The sequence below is a fragment of the Rhineura floridana genome, chromosome 6, assembly GCF_030035675.1.
Source record: "Rhineura floridana isolate rRhiFlo1 chromosome 6, rRhiFlo1.hap2, whole genome shotgun sequence".
Lineage (NCBI taxonomy): Eukaryota > Metazoa > Chordata > Lepidosauria > Squamata > Rhineuridae > Rhineura > Rhineura floridana.
Genome location: NC_084485.1, coordinates 62,635,189 through 62,653,242, shown reverse-complemented (window position 1 = coordinate 62,653,242; position 18,054 = coordinate 62,635,189). Strand labels below are relative to the sequence as shown.

The 18,054-nt window shown below is 40.0% G+C and overlaps 1 protein-coding gene across 4 annotated transcripts in view; it reads right to left on the bottom strand.

Annotated features, from left to right (window-relative positions):
• Nucleotides 1-18,054, bottom strand: part of PLXNA2 (plexin A2) — a 627,239-nt gene that overhangs the window by 15,498 nt on the left and 593,687 nt on the right. For 3 of the 4 annotated variants that reach the window (XM_061632052.1, XM_061632053.1, XM_061632054.1), the window contains 3 exons: nucleotides 10,822-10,921; nucleotides 8,149-8,360; nucleotides 6,591-6,760 (listed from right to left, as the gene is read on the bottom strand). In XM_061632052.1, the coding sequence (XP_061488036.1) occupies nucleotides 6,591-6,760; nucleotides 8,149-8,360; nucleotides 10,822-10,921 (482 nt within the window). The remainder of the gene's footprint in view (nucleotides 1-6,590; nucleotides 6,761-8,148; nucleotides 8,361-10,821; nucleotides 10,922-18,054) is intronic. The other variant, XM_061632055.1, reaches the window with a different exon arrangement.

Sequence of the window (18,054 nt, the reverse complement as noted above, 5' to 3'; positions counted from 1 at the left end):
AATATCAATAATTTAAGATTTGCAGATGATACCATATTACTAGCAGAAACCAGTAATGATCTAAAAGGAATGCTGATGAAAGTTAAAGAGGAAAGCACAAAAGCAGGATTACAGCTGAATGTCTAGAAGACTAAAATAATGACAAAAGAAGATTTATGTAACTTTAAATTTGACAACAAGGACATTGAACTTGTCGAGGATTATCAATACCTTGGCACAGTCATTAACCAAAATGGAGACAATAGTCAAGAAATCAGAAGAAGGCTAGGACTGGGGAGGGCAGCTATGAGAGAACTAGAAAACGTCCTCAAATGCAAAGATGTCTCACTGAACACTAAAGTCAGGATCATTCAGACCATGGTATTCCCGATCTCTATGTATGGATGTGAAAGTTGGACAGTGAAAAAAGTGGATAAGATCAAAATCAACTCATTTGAAATGTGGTGCTGGAGGAGAGCTTTGCACATACCATGAACCGCGAAAAAGACAAATAATTGGGTGTCAGAACAAATTAAACCAGAACTATCACTAGAAGGTAAAATGATGAAACTGAGGTTATCATACTTTGGACACATCATGATAAGACATAATTCACTAGAAAAGACAATAATGCTGGGAAAAACAGAAGGGAGTAGAAAAAGAGGAAGGGCAAACAAGAGAAGGATTGATTCCATAAAGGAAGCCACAGACCTGAACTTACAAGATCTGAACAGGGTGGTTCACGACAGATGCTCTTGGAGGTCACTGATTCATAGGGCCGCCATAAGTCGTAATCGACTTGGAGGCACATAAAGAAAACAAATGTGATTTTTATTATATTTTTTACTTGGCGTGTAAATTGCTTCTTGACTTCTTTTAGTGGGAAGCAATGTATAAATTGGATAAACCTAAACTTGTCAGCAGGTAAAGGGGGTTGGGGAAGGGATCCTGAGTACTCATGGGGGACAGGCTGGATTATGCCATACTTCCGATTATATCACTGCAAATTCAGTGTCTAATTTTGGTTCATAATTGGGCTTGGAATAAAATGTGGTATTTTTCATTTTTAAAAAAATAGTTTGGTTTGACAAGCACAATTACAAAATGAACAAGAGGGGTCACCCATCGCTAGGGGAGACTACTACCCACCATGGGCCTGATTCCCGTCTGTATGCCTATCTATAGTGTGCATACCCAGTGTTTTAAAGCCAGAGGCTATTTAACTCCTGCACACTATATTTCATTAATACTGTATCTCATAGAGGCGTACGTCTTTTCTTAAATTGTGTCAGCAGCTGACGAATGACCACACGTTTCTTTTTACTGAGATGCAACACTGAGACAAGTTCCTGGAAAATCTCCAGAACATTTTTTCCCCATTGTCCTTGCAGCTCAGATTTGCAACATCAGTCTCATATTACAAAGTCACAGGCCACTTTTACCCATTTTCTTACTGGTTTGCTATAGAAGTCAGCCACAAAAAGCAGAGGATGAGTGCCCATTGCCCATCATCTTGGAAGGCAAGGTAGAGTCTTTCCTTCTAAATCCTAGGCATCCACAATCAAAGGTGAGGTACGATTTACTTTCCTGCATGGCAGGATCAAAACAAAGTTGCTATTTCTTGATAGTTTTTGAATGGGTGACAGGGAATCCAGCTTTATTAAAGATGAGCTACTGTGTGCACACAACGCTAAACTAGATTGCTTCTTTGCTGCTCCAGCTCACCTGGATTTTGTCCAACAAGCATTTTCCCAGTCTGCAAAAGAGTGCAATTCCCAACAAATTACCAACCTTGTTCTTCTTTCCTTTCAGCCACTTCACTCAACATTTCTCCTGACTGACCTTCAAAACAGCAGCAAAATACTCAATCTTCAATAACTAGAATGCTTAAATCTTTCCTTCTGCAGGGCATTCAGGGGGTAAACGTAATCCCTTTTACAATGAAGGGCCAACACCCAGAAAGACAAAATGGTGCTACAGCACCAAATCATCTGGGCAGCTTGGGGCAACTGCAGGATTCTGTTGTTGATGCTAGGCATGGTCCTAAATCTCAAAGAACGTAATTACCCATTTGTAAAAGCAATGCTAACTGCCAGGAGAAAACAATACTACTTGCCAGGTTGAATGTGTGCCATGGGAATAAATGGATCCAAGCATCCAAGCAGAGCATAAGAAAATCCCACAGAAAAGGTGAGGAGCATCTAAGTTAGTCTTGCTTGAAGACTTGGGCAATGTGCTTTTCTTTCTAGATCAATTACGTTATCTGAATTAAATTCCATCTGTATATTTATTTGATTTCAGTTACTATTGCTCATCTCCAAACTGTGGCAGTACCAGGAAAAAAAAAGACACTGGGAAAGACAAGGTAGATTTTGAAAGAGGCTAGTTCTATCTTACATAGGCAAGTTGCTGATGGTGGTTTCAGTGGTGGTAGTGAGGAATGCAGAAAACAATTTCCCATTCAGCAACTGCCAAAGCAGGTCAAGAAGGGGAATTTGCCCACTCTGCATAGGCTCCCTATGGCCACCCTTTGCAATTTGGCAGGCATACACATTTAAATAACAAAATAAATATAAAGATCTATCTTTGTTTGTACTGAGTGTAGCTATGGCAAGAGTGCTTGAAAATGGGCCACAGGTAAATGGCATTGACTTTGCATGAAGAAGGCCCAGGCTCCAACTAAAGACAACTGAGGAATTCTGACTTTGTCATTTACTATATGAAATGTCCTGAACCTCTTGGACTAATACGTGGATCAGAACATGGCTATCCAATAGATTTTGCACTTCTCCAAATGTTGCAACACATTTCTTAGCAGTTTAAGCATATCAAAATAACTTGCTTTGAGAGAAAATGCACATTTAAATACATATTAAATTATGTGCTTAACAATACATTTTGAGACAATTAAAACACATATTCACAGATTAATGTGGAAATGGATCAGAAGTATGGGTAAAAACATGCAAAAATGACATGGCATTGTATTCAGTGTAGTGCTAAGGTGAACATTTCATCAGCGCAAGCATTTCTTCTTGAGCAACAGAATGTTCTTTCCCTCTCCTCCTCCGGCAAGCCCCCTAAATCTGTTCTGGGGGTTCCTTCAGCCTTCCAGAGCAGATTTGGGAATGGTGCATGGCAAACATGGGGGGGGATCGCATTGTACTAGTGATAATCCTTGAATACCACCCACAGACTGGAAAGAGAGTCAACCACCCCTGTATTCAATCCTTGGTGTTTCCAGTTAAAGAATCTCAGATGGGAGGTCTGAGGAAGACTTTTGCTGAGACAGATGGACCTATGATTTGATTCAGTGTAAGGCAGATGTGTGTATTTGTGTGATCACAGCTGAAAGATTTAAATGTTGGTTGGAGTTTGGAGACTGGAGTATCTGCCTCTCCTCTCAGGAATCCCCCCTCCGCCCACCCCAGCTGCTGCATGCAGAAATCAGCAACAGTTTGAAGTTCTCCATGCTAAAAGCCTATGGGGTCTGGGAGCCACAGGGGGAAAAGTCTCTACTCATCAGCACCACTTGGTAGCATTAAGAAGTGTCATTTTATTCTGGATTCCAACTTTTTATCCTAATAACTCATTCCTCTAAAGCTTCAGCTAAATTGTTTTTAACTCCCTACCGCGTTAGCAGGGAATCTGGCTTGGGCAGACAGGATGATTAGAGGCTTTTCAAACCACAAGGGATTGAAGCATACACATACACACATACACGTATTGTCTTGGGGTTGGTGTTTGGTATATGTATGAGCTTTTATTCTCCTTTCAGTATTAAATTTCTAACCCTGGGAACTTTTAATCCTAAAATAACAGCAAAGAGAAAGATGTAATAGCAGCAATTGTTCTGAAAATGTGGAATAAACTGCTGCGTGAATGAGTTGTACGTGGCTGAAGCATGACCTCCTCTCAGCCACTCTATCTCTTATGCAGGATCTTGGCTGGAAGTCCTCAAACTCACTTGGGAAGTGGCTAATTGGCCAGTCATGTTTGTAAGCTGCTCAAACTAAGTAGTTGCCACAACTAAGGCAACCACAACTATCCATTCAGGTTTGTGTGTGTGTTTCTAACAGTCCCTTTGAGATTTTGTTGTACCTCCAAAAATTGGTTTTCAATGCTTTTGGGAATTGGGCCCTCCTAGGCCAAGCTGAGGAAGCTCATATGGCACGCACGCAGGAACACTCCCTCTCTTCCACTCCCTCTCTCCCTCTCCCACACTCCCACACACACACACACACACACACACACACTGAAAGGCCTCCCCCAGCATATGTTACTAGTAACAGCCTACCCCACCCTGGCTCTCATCCACAAGTACAGGGGTCTAAAGAGAGCTTACACGTGGTATATAAAGGGAGGCTTATGAAAACTTTGCAGAATCTTAAGAACACAGGAAGCTGCCTTATTCTGACTCAGTTCATTGGTCCATCTAGCTCAGTGTTGTCTACAGTCGACACTTACTGGCTGTGGCTCTCCAAGATTTCAGACAGGGATCTCTCCCAGTTCCACCTGGAGACGCTGGGGACTGAACCTGGGACTTTCTGCATGCAAAGCACATTCCACTGAGCCACTGTTTTTCCTGGTCAAAGTTACAACCACATTTGTATGTTGCCATCATGTTGGCTTCTGTCAGCAGCTCCTGACCAGTCTTTTCCAAAACCTGCCATCTTTTCTCAGAGACAAAGTGGAGAAGGCTGTCTTGGCCCTTTAGGCGCTTCTCTGCAAATTCAGCAAACGGTGCATTTCTGGCTCTGCTGACTGAGGGTGCATCACTCAGTCAGCTCTAGATGTGATAACCCTATCAAGTAATGGGATAATTACTAAGGCTGGAATAATTAAAGAGAGACAGGTAGGAATCAATCCCAAGCTTCTGTCCTGAAAATAAATGACTATGTACATAGGGACTTTGAGGTCAAATTATTCTATACCTATCAGCAAATCTTGTGCTTTCTTTGAAGTGTTAGGTTTTATCATCATCAAGAACATATTGGTGATGAAAATGAATCTGGTGAAGCAGGGCTGACTGCTGAATTGAGTAACAATAAGTATATCCTATAGTGCACCTGTAGTGCTGAGAGTCTCTGGAATAGGTCTGTCTACTCTCATTACTTCAAATAATGACACTTATTCCTAATTCAGCAACTTCTCCATTTCCAACTTTTGACGAACTAGGCCACTATCATCTTAGACTTCTGCCAGTCTGATCTCCAGCCAGGATGTGGGTTATGGGTATGTGAGTATTGATGGGCCAACTCATCAAAAATTGAAATTATATCCTAATGTCCCCAAGAGATTTTTCTGTAGCTTTGGTAGCACTGATTATGAGGCGCTAAAGTGACAGGGAGTCTGGCAGGTATTTGTAGAACTGCTCTTTGAATAAATCTGATCATTCCATGGTCAAGGACTGGTTTTAAACATGTTAAATTCTGCACAAGACTCCATGGACATAATTTATATTACTATCCAAGGGAAGCAGATAGTGCTAAACTGTAAAACTGACTTCCTTGAAAATATTAGAAACAAAAACCTTGAACATTAAAAGCAACAGCAGCTCTATTTAAATGCTCCCAAAAAGCATAACTACCTAACTAAAAAGGGAGCTGGACACAATGAAATCCACCTTCTTTTTCAGGAGTCACCAGAGAAGTATTTTCAGGAGAGCTATTTCAAGCATGAAAGGCTTTTAGAAAATGTTCCTCCTGGAGGACAGACTTGAATCTGAGTCTCTGAATTCACCTTCCCTTGGCTGAGAGCTGCTCCACTATGCTATGAATTTGAACAAGCCATTTCAACAGAGTTCAGCAGAGCACGTTCTGCTTTGGTTTTATCTTCTTATTATCTCCAGCAAACACTGGAGGTAGTGTTTCCCTGGTGCTTCACACTTAGAAAAGTTACCAGATGTTGAGAGATTATGATTTTATATTATGAAGGAAGGGGACTGCTTTGTGGAAGACTCTGCTATATGGACTTCCTCTGTGGCACTGTGTAGCTTCTGCAAGCCACCATGGGGCTTTAGTGGCATACATTTCATCCACGTCATTGGAACTGAAACAGCAGTGCTAGAATACTGGTGACTCAAAGCAGGACTGAGTTTAGGCATATGTATAATGTGCTGAGTTTAGGCATATGTATGATAAATGGGACTGAGGGATAACAAAGGAGCATAAAATGGCTGAGTCCAGAGCAGAACTACGATGTCAAAGCTGAGATTGCAGCATCTCAAAACAATGGTGTTAGGTTCTAGAGGCGAGATACTTGCAAGGACAGTCGACACATTAACAAAAAGCATATGTCAAAGGTCCGCCCAAATGCAGCCAAGCATGCTATTGCACAAATAAAAATTGTGGTAGCCTATGGCTTTGAGCAATAAATATTCATTTCATTTCATTTCAAATAAAAATGAGAGCTTGCACTTTTAGAGCAATCAGAAACTGTGTGCATGTGTTTATCTTTAGAAAGCAAGCTGGAAATGTGTTAGGCAGTTCTGTGAGAGGTTCAGAAAGCCTCCAATTGCATGACACAAACCCCATTCCAGCCACAAAGCCTTACACTTTCCTGTATCTTAGCCATTTTTCTCCACACCCATAAATGTTAACCCCTCTCACCAGTTGCTCTTCCAAGTATGCCTCACATCAGTATCATGAATGCCGTGCTTATCTGCTTGCTCATCCAGGAAATCAAACATATATTTGATGGCCAGTGGGAGAGCACTGCCTCGATGCACAGTGCTGAACAAGGTCTCGAACAAGTCATCCACAAACTTTTGCAGTGTACCCTGATGGAAGCAGAGATCAAAATGTGAAGGTATTTGTCCACAAGCCATTAGCAGAAGCAGCTGCAGGACAGTATTGTAACAGGTAGGGCTGAATTGAACCAGCCTCAGTAACTTTACAGACTCATTTTTATTTATTTATTATTTCATTTATATCCCACTCTTCCTCCCAGCAGGAGCTTTTGCATTTATGGAATGCAAAGCTGCTCCTCTTTCACTATTTATTTATATTTATTTAAAATATATTTATTACCCACTCTTCAATGTAACAAACAATCCCAGAGTGAGGCACATAATCATTTAAAAATACAACACAAAACATGTATTATTCACAATCTCAATGCTCAGTAAACAGTAAATCACACTAAGCTCCAGCATTAATACCCAGCAAATGCCTGAGCAAATAAGTTCATCTTGATACTTTGAGGAACAGATGAAAAAGTTCACAAATTGTTTGGGGACATGACAAATATGCTCGACTCTGCACTGCAGTAGCAGTTGCTGTGATGGTGTTGAGCTGCCTTTTCAACACTGTCATCACTACAGCTTACCTGCACAGGGCTGGGTTAGCAGCAAGACTGAGGCTGTATTGACATGCTATGGAACCAAATCAGTGCTCCCACCAGTGTGTCTGCAAGCCCCAATCTCGCTGCTGTCCTGTCTTAGTCCCATCATGTAAGCAGCATTGATGCTGGTTGACTCTGCAGCTCTGCCCCATCATAACAGCTTTTACTGCTGCGTTGCATTTCTCTGTTCTCGTGCTGCTGTTGGTTTGGAATAGGAAACTATGATCTACTCACCTTCTGTTATTAAATCACTTGCGGGATGGTCTCACCATTGTTTCATGGTTAATTTTGTTATTGCTTTTATTATTTGTATGCAAAAAGACAGAAATCTGAAGAGTAATAAATTTCATTGTAAGCCTTGTGGTTATGGGTTGGATCCAATGTTAGTCCTACTCAGAATAGACATAACTAACATAGGTCCATTAATTTCAATAGGTCTACTCTGAGTAGAACTTAGTTGGATGCAGCCCTATGGTTACTACTTTCAGTTGAAGTAGATACAGGATCAAAACCCTGGTTGTGGACCAGCCAGCAAAGAATTAATGAAATATGGGACCCTGATGTAACACTTAAGTTGCAAGAAGCTTTAAGATGCAAGAGGGTTGTTTTTGCTTTTGTTCATCAGAACCCCAAAAGCATAATGAGAACAACAGACCCATTTTTATAAAAGGATGGAAAGGCTTATTTTGCAAATAGCACAGAACTCTGAAAGTGGCCACTTAATCTGCTGCTCCCCAAACAGATTTTGTATTTGTTGGTTTGTTTATGTTGACAGTGTATTTGCATGAATGATACAAGGGAGATCACAAAAGAATTTTATAATACCTTTGTAGCAAGGAGCCTTGTCAGGTAGATCTCTGACACCATCTTACTTCCCCGATCACCTTCCTTCTGGTCACCATGGTCATGGTTCTTGACTAAGTGCCAGACTTTCACCCCACTCTCTAGGTCTGGGGTAATCATGGGTGCCCTGGAACGGAGACTGTCTGGGCTCCCTGTGTACCGAAATGTGGAATCTGGGCAGGAGGAAAAAGAAGCTGGTAATGCACAAAAGGAAAACAGACTTGGTTATATATCTGTCTCACTGTGTCCACAATTTTGTAACAGTGAAAGCAAATTCAGTGGCATATTTAAAGAGTAATGAAAATGTAAACACACAACCAAGTCACAGTCTTTCACAAACAGTTTTGCAGTTCACTGAGACCTGACACATCTGATTTTTAGAATGGTACAAAATGCTCCAGGCATTTTCTGTACTTTATGATGGATGAGGTATGATACAGGTAGTATTATGGGCAACCACATTTGATCTCCTGGACACAGTGGATCTTGGATGATAGGATTAATTAGGTAAAACATGGTGGCCATCCAGTTAGAACTGAAAACAAAACTTGCTGAATCTTGGGCTGATACTGAATTGTTCAGTATCAGCCCAAGCCATGTGAGAAGTCTGCTATTATCCACTAGGGAATTTGAGTAGGTTTTGTGGAGTACAGTCAAGACAGGCAATGCACTGTTCATCGGTCTGTTATCTGTTCCTCCTTGTTTTCAAGCAAATGATTGCTTTGCTGTGACCAGCTCAGGCTGGTTTCTTAACTTGCCACTTTTCCCTTCTGGGTGACAGTAGGATTAAAGGGATTCCCATAAATTAGTAGGAGAATGAGTGAATCATTACAAATTTTTTTGAAGCTTCACTTCAAAATTTGATTAATGCTTAGATAAATATGAATATTTCTGTGGATGTAATTAAGCAGTGAGAGCACTGAATCATTCTATTTTTAGATCCAGTTTTGCACCAAAACGTAATGCAAATGTAGAGAGTAAATATGCGGCTTCATTTGCATGCCATCTGCACAATCAGAGGATCAATATCAATGTTAGCAACAATTGTTGAGACTTAGTGTGTAAATTCTCTTATGTCAACTTCTGATTCTGAACAGTTCAATATTGATATTGCCTGGTACAACTAAGTTCTATCTTTAAAAGAATCCTGGCTTGGAACAACTTTCATGGCAAAGGACTCCTAGACAGTTGCAAGCAAAGATACGTTGTTGCAGAGAGTTGTAATGGTGCTCTCTCTCTACAAAGTACTGTATTCTTCTGACTTAACAAAAGTTTTCCTTCATTGCTTTCACACAAATATTTTAAGAATTAGAGGAACAAAGTCAGATGCTGCTTAGATTTCTTTCTCACAAACCAGGCAGTGGAATGAAAGAGCTGAAAAATCTATTTTGCCTGCAATTTTAGCAAAACATCCTGGTGTTTTATTACTGGACATATGGTGTAGCAAATCTCTGGTTCAACACAAACTTTTGCCAAAAAGAGATGACACAAATAAACAAGTCCAAATTCTCATGTTTGGTATTTTATTTTAAATCCAGTTTGATTTTTTTATAAAATAATCATACACCACAATCGTTACACCCCAATATTCTTTTTAAAATTACCAAATGGAATGTAGAATATATGATAGCAAATAACTAAACAATGTTATAAAGACTCAATTACAATTCATTATTTTGCAATAACAAGTTAACAGAAAATGATAATTTATTCAGCTTTTCTATGAATTCTGTAATTCATTTTTACAGAAAACTTTAATTTTGGGGGATTTTCCAGACAACACTACTGCAAATCCAGGTATGGGACTGAGTGCACACTTGACAGCAAACTGCAGCCAACCTGGCTCTTTGTGAATACACAAATAATACACAACTTTCCACTTCAGGACTGAGCCAAAAGTACTCATAGATTTCTTCCCCAAAACCAAAATGCGAGGATCTTAGGTACAGCCGTTTCCCAAACACTCATTGGTCTATTCACGTATTACATTTTAGGTGTACAATTAAACCAGCCTTCCCTAACACTCTCTGGATGTTTTGGAGTACAACTCCCATCAGCCCAGGAAGCATGGCCAATGGTCAGGGATGATGCCCAGAACATCTGGAGGACACCAGGTTGAGGAAGGCTGAATTAAACAAGTTTTGCACGCACATCAAAAGAATAATGTTTGATCTGGTCATTTGCTGGCCTGCCTGAATTCTTACCAAATTTGTTAATTTTGTAAACTAAGTATTTTAATTTCCCTGGGGAGATTTGCAAACCTTGGATATTTGAATTCAGCATTCATTAAAACAGATTTTGAACAGAGAATGTAAAAAAAAAGCAACTCACCATGACTCTGTAGAAGTAACAGCTTCAAACAAATGGTTCTAGTTCTGGTACACACAGAGATGGTCCCAAAGGTACAGAAAGCCATAACTCAAAAGATAAGAAAATGATGGTTCCTATAGGCCAAGTGATCTATGTGTGCACCAAAGCTACCATACAATTTTGGACTTTGCACAGTGATTGTGAAATGCTTGCCTGTGTGCCAAACCTCAGAGCCAGAAGTAAGAACTCTAACAAGCTTGCTGGCCACTTGAAACTGGGCAAAGTTATCTGATTAGACCACTAATCTGGAAAGTCAAGTTTGGATCATGTAACTTTGCTTCTTACCGTATCTGCTAATTGAGGTCCGTGATATGCTGGCAGAGGCGGGAATGTTGTAGGATGAGGTCTGCTTGGGAACAAGGGCCACTACAGAGCGATCAGACACCTAGTGGAAGAAAAGGGCACAGAGGATAAACAAGCAATGGAACAATGCAAGGAAATTCTGTCCTAAAAGATGCTCACAGAGTATAGCTAGCTAAAAACACTGAAAATTATAAATCTTACAATCCAGGTTTGGCAGAAACATATGCAATGACACATGGTGCCAGAAGACCCCGGAGAAAATAAAGGGCATATTTCCCTGTGGGTCTGTTCTGTCCCTGAAGAAAAGGACTGAGAAATGGAGGGGGGAGGAGAAATCATATTGAAGGCATTCTTGGTCATTTTGATTTAGGATTACATTTGATCCACTAAAAATGGAGATTCCTAAGAATTGCAGCAACCCAATTAAAACAGTAACACACTGGGAATAAAGCAGCTATAATAATGTTATGGACCATAAAACATTCCTATTAAACCATTTTTTATTTTAACCATTTTTATGAACTTTAAAAGTTTGATTTACAGCTGAACAAGTCATAAAATCATCTTTCAAGATCTCAGATTGCCAGTTCCACAAATGCACCAAAAAGGAACAGGGATTAAATTTGAGGAAGTCAAACTATAAATGAACATTAACACTAACGAGATTTTGTTATAGCAGGTTTTAGTGGTAGTGTTTAATTTTACCCTCCCTATAAATCTGAGTCACATAGTTTTTAACTTATCTTCATTAACAGACCTTAACATCTCTGAGATTTGTATTAACAGCTTCCTAGCATAGAATGGTTATGACAATTAAAATGGCAAACTCTTCAAACTGGGAATGCTTTCTTGACTTGTGTCTGACTTGATTGACTTTGGATGGGGCCACAAGCCTTTTAAATCACCCCATTGCTGGTATTAAATTGTTAGCAAGCTGTTGATTTTGAAGGTGCTCAACAAATGTAAACCTGAGCCAGTAAAGTGCTTAAGTGCACACACAACCTCAAGGATATGAGTATCTTTGTAGAAATTAATAAGAGACACAGGTTCTCACTTTAAAATACTATATGTTTGTCTTGACTAGCTTTGCTCTTACCTACAAGATGCCCAGTCCTAATATATTTATTTTTTTTAGCTTTTTTGATGCAATTAAAATCCTGCTGTTTTATGGAGCTTTTATCATTTTTGTGGGGTTTTTTTGTATTTTTAATTGTTTTATTCTTTTGTAAACCACCCTAGGGTGGTATAACATACTTATAACAAACAAACAAACAAACCGGGGTCTAGGATGTCACAGTTCTCTTTTAATTATTAGTGTGTGTGTGTATGCGTGTCTGTCTGTCAGCATGAAAGAGTGCTTTGCATTATTTTAGCATATTTGTCTCCACAACAACTTAATGTTTTGATCTGAATTCAATTTTCCTAGGTCCAAGCCCAACGCCTTGTTTCACTCACAAGGATGTTCTGAGAATTCATAAGGTGATGAGTTTAGGCTGTAATCCTATAAACACCTACCTGAGAGAAAGTCCCACTGAACTCAAGCAGGGCTTGGTTTGAAGTAGACACATATAGGATTGCACTGTCAAAGTGCTACATAAATGATAAGCATTATAATGAGCTGTGAAAAAGAGCTAGTTCCCAGCAATAGGGAAACAATGAGTAATGTATGGAGACCCATGAAGCCCTTCATTACAGAAGCTATTATTTTATAAATGTTATTTTTTCTTTCTGTTAACAATAGGGCCTAGCATGATATGCAGCAAGAATAAGGTATTTATATTTGGCAAGCACAACACTTTGCTCCTCTGTTATTTCTTCTCCTCCACTTCCTTTCACCCAATTTGTAAGTCTCTAGAAGAAACTATCAACAATCATATTATTTTCTTAGGATGTTATTAGCTGCCACTTTGGTTTAATTCCAGCAGCTGAAATACAAAAGGCAGTTCACACACAAAAGCAATCATTCCCAGGCTTCTGGGTCTGTATAGTTTTTTCAGAGCTGTAGTTAACTCTCTATCCCTCTCCCTCTCCCTCTCTCTCCTAGTGCTTTTCTAACTCTGTGTCCATCCAAGACTGAGGTGGAATGCTTGTTCTTGTCAGCTAATGTAACATCTGATACACACACTTTGCTCTATCCCATTTCACACCATTCCTTTAAACCTAAATCCTAGAGATGCAGGAGAAACTGATGAACGTCTTTTTTTTTAATCCATAAATTTGTAAAGCCAACTTAGATTAATGCAATGACATTGGAATGGCAACTGGAGTACATGTTTAGAGAATTTTGCTTTTAACTTGAGCCATGTAACATTTGTAACACATTGACAGGAATGGGTAAAATGATATATCCTAAACTTTTGCTAATAGCACACTATTAATGGATGGTGTCCAAACACCATGTGAATTAACTCAAGTATGGGTCCTACCTGCCAGTTCTATACATGTAGCTTATTGTGAAGCCTTTTCTAAATTAATTAGCCCATTTGGTTTCAGAACTGACCTGTTATTCACTGGTGAAGTTCTCTACTACTTCTTAATGTTTTTAATCACTGGGTTAGAAAACAACAGAAAAATTGGCTAATACTTTTTTTCATTCACTTGAATGAAACAATGAGAGTGAACTACTGGATAGAGCATCTGGGTTTTGTTTTCTGCTTATTCTTCCCTATCTCTAATTTCAAATTGGAAATACAGTATGGCCCCACTCATATGGCGGGTTACGTTCCAGACCCCCACCTAAAAGCGAAACCCACCGAAAAGTGGGACTCCGTCAATAAAATGGTGCCCGACACCCAAAAAATGCCATAAAAGCGGAACAAGCATCGTATGAGTGGGGCCTTACTCTAATTGAACACTGCCATATTAGTGGAATGCTGAAAAGTGAGCTGCTGAAAAGCGTAGCCCTACTGTAGTCTCTAATCTCTCTTTAGGGCTTTCAGCTTTCCATTGACTTGGTCTGCTGCCTTAGAATTAACATTACACATGTGATTATACATTGTTTGTTGTTAAATTGAGGGCAAGCCATTTTTCTTGAAAAAGGATGCATTTGTGAAAGGTATATTTCCCCCCTTCAGTCTTCTTGAATCTTTCAATCTGTTTTCAGAGCACTTACATTTTCAGTTTTATTTATTGCAATCGGTAATAAATGGTATATAGGGACTGCTAATCTGAAGTTAACGACATGCTGGCATATGCTGGCCCTTGGAAAAAGCAAATGGGGATTTTGTAGATTTCTATTGTCTATGGCTGAATTGTATGTGATTTGTGTTTGGGTTGAATCTCTATACAGAGAGCTGCTCCTTTAGAGTAGGCCAACACAGATATGTTGGTCATTCATACAACACATGAATATATTTACGGATCCAATTCTGTGCTCAGTTACATGTTCTTCAAACCCCCTTTGAAGGTTTTGTAGCTGCATTAAAGATCCAGAAAATGCCAAAGAGCTGAATATGTGCAATCAGCTTGTGGGACTAAGGTGCTGGTGCTCTCTCGTCAAACTTCCTCCCACCTAACAAATGTGCAGTGCTGTTGGAAGCTTCAGCCTTTGACAGTATCATTCACATTAAATAGGATGGCTCAAAATCCAATTTACTATTGGGTGATGGAGGGTACAATGAGACTTTGCCCCCCTGTGTCCAGTGCAAGGGAACTATTATGCTCACACATTGCTGGATGCAGGTTCCTGCATCACCACCACTGCCTGAACCTGGATTTTGCATATGTGGTAGAAATGACCTGTAAGCTGCACTCTGCTACTACAGGAAGACTGGGTATAAATGTACTACTGCCAAAGAACTATAAGATTAAGAGTTTCAAGCTGTATGGGTGTTGAATATTGTCAAGGATCTCCTGGGTAAGGAAAGTCCCAGAGGATTCACACTTCTGATGGGGTCAATGCTGCACATCAGGGCTAGAGTGCTGGCATATTGACCACTGAGGAAACCAGTCTAAGTTATGGGAAGGGCTTAGCCTTGGATGAGGAGTGTGGCAGCCCTAGTAATGGAGTTGCTGTAACCATTCTTCCTGGGCCTCTCTTGTGGGAGACAGGTTATGGGCTCCTCCAGACTGGTGATTTATTGCAGTTGTCTTCAGCAACTTGTTCTTGACACAGTAATCGTGCATTAATGGTGGACTTATTCTGGTTTATTAAGGTTGTTCTGCAATGCTTCCCCAATGCTACCACATTATTGCTGTCTAGCAGGATGAACATTTGAGGTATAAAAAGATACGTGATTTCAGCAGGAAGTTACAGGATGTGCACTAACTGGAAATAAAACAATGTGACAGCTCCAAAACTTTTGCAAGCACAAACAGTATTGAAAGTGGGATTGCATATAACTGCCACAATAGCATAATGAGCACAAATAATCATACAAATATTAAAATCCAACAGAATAATATACCAATTTAACCATTTCAATCAACATGTTCTCCCCTGCACAAATGTATTCTGAAATGTTTTTTAAACGTTTTTGCTAGATTCCTACAGTTAACAACAGGTTTTGAGTATCCAAGTTTCCCTCTTCGGAGGAGCTCTATAACTTTGGTGACACCACTGAGAAGGATCTGCTCCATGTCACTCCTTATAGAGAAGGGACTCAGAGCAAGATCCTCATCTCAAGATCTTAATGTTGTGTTTTGGGGTGTCTGACCCAGCAAGACTCATGTTATGTTTCTGTGTCTGTGCATGCATGCATATGGGAGGAGATGCTGCCCAAGGCAACCTTGATCAAGGCTGTTTGGGCTTTCAAAGTTAAAACCAGCACTTCTAATTGTATTCAGATTGAAAGCCACTGAAGACTGTCAGCACAGATGTAATGTATTCCCAATCACCAACAAGCTAGATTCTAAACCCACTGAAGTTTCTGAACAGTCTTCAAAGGCTGACCCATACAGAGTGCGCGGCTGCAGTCCAGTGTGGAGGTTACCAAGCTGTGTATCATGAGGATCTTTCCCTAGGAGTGGCCACATCTTGCAAATTAACTAAAAGTGATAAGAGGCACTTCTGGCAACAGCTACCACCTGAGATTCCAGAAGCAATATTTGGTCCAGGAGCACACTTAAGACTATGCACTTGGTCCTTCAAAGGAATAGTCACTTTTAAAAGTTTGCTACTTTTAAATATTATGGGGCCCTCATTTATTACAATAAGAAGCACAGTCATCAGTTTAGCCCTGAGTAATAAAGTGAGGGCACCTGATGATTGTCCTACTTAGAATATACATGCATTCATTACATTTTCCAGCCCTGAAACTTCTGTAATTTTGATAACTAAAAAGAATATTATTACTGAATTGAAAAGAAAATTTGTTAGGAATGAACTCAAAATTGTGACTAGCATTTGTAGAGTGTCACTTTGATAAGACTTCAGTTGCAGAAAGGACAGCTGCTCTCTGCAGCTTAAGCAATCTCTAGTCAGGTTGCTAAATGATCTGGTATATGTTAAGAAAGGATTGTGTACATTTCGCAGCAAATTACTGCTTTTTCATACTCATGAAATGGAAACAGCTATTACTGTCAGTTGGGGCAACGGGCTGATTAATGTAAAGGACAAACCAGGAGCACAGCAAAATACTGGCATCCCTGAAATGCATGCCCTAGGCAACTGTGACGGAATGTATGCATACAACAGCACAGATGCCCCACACAGAGGTTGATATTGCACAGCAAAAGAACATTTAACACTTACATGATCCGGGCATGGTGGATGATAGCTGTAGCTTATATTAATGCTGAGATTTTCCACATTACCAAAGGGATTTGTATACTAGTTGATTTTCAATTATTTTAAATGGAGGCTGGGCTGGGATTTTCAAAGTAAAGGGAATTTGTGCTTCTTAGTTGTTTAGCTCCTTGTGAAAATCCCCACTTCTCCACTCCTTTTAATAACAGCTGAGGTGGTTTTTCAAAAATCTTAGCTGGCATTTGTACTGTATTATACCAGTGTGCAAGCCCAGGATCAGCAGTATGCATTTTTATCTGTGTACTAAATGTTGGTTTTAGGCAGAGGCAGATAACAGCTCAAACCCTGCTTAGCTATGAAGCTCAGTGGGGGATCCTGGGCAAATCATGATCTGTCAGCTGTAGCTGCTTTGCAGAGCAGCTGTGAGGATCAACAGGAGAGAACTGTAAAGCACTTTGTACCTTGAAAAATGCCATCAAAACTTTTTACACACAATAATGAGAAAATGCTTCCAACAAGGGAGAGCTTGTCTATGTGAAGAATCTTGGAAGTAGCCCATCACACCTACGTCTGACTCACATAATGGATACAAGCATTTTCCATGTTATTATTTTCATGAATGACTTGTGGGAACACTCCTTTGTGTTTGTGTACCACTTGCAACAACAGTTAGACTACACCTACACAGCAGCACAAACAGACGAGCATATCTGTGCAACTTGCACAAGTTCAGTTGGCCCACTATGATCAATCTGTACTGGCACAGGAGTTGTCTTGCACCACCATGCCCTTCCTGCTCCAGTCAAAGTATACAATTGATTCTTCCTTGTGCTTCAGCCAAAATGGAATGTGATGACATAGAAGCACAGGACACTACAGACACAGGGAAAGGTGATTTCCTCTGAAACCCCATAGTAACTTAAGGTCAAACGATAAACAATGAGATATAGTAACTCCTCATGTACTGCACTACAGTCAATGGCATTAGCCTAAACTAAGGATCTCTATCATAACTGGAACAAGAAGGACCACATCATCTAAGGGCCTCTCCAGGTTATCAGTTCATTGCACAAAAAATGTGCACTCTTCAATTGTGGGGGGGTTTTAGGGTGGGGGAGGGGGAAATCAGAACATCTCTCTTTCCAGCTTTCCTTAATGTTATTGCAGGGAAATAACATTTTTGTGACAATAATTGCAATGGTTGTATCCTCTGGAAAATGCAGTTGTTGACCCAATCCTCAGCAAACACCTCTATTTCAACAGTGAGTGAGGTGTGACTGCAGATGTGTCATTGCTATGGGCATCAATATAAAAGTTTTGATGAACACCACAATAGCTTCCTATGCCTTAAAAATGTTCCTCTTTTATTCCTTTCTCTTTCTTCTACTTCACCTTATTAGAGAGTTCGCACTGTCCACAGCACCACTCAAAGTGGAGTGCTCAGGCAGCTTTTTCCAATGGTGATGAAAAACAGCAAAGTGGCCGGCCCCCTTACCCACAGCACTGTCTACCATTTGATAAAAGTGTAT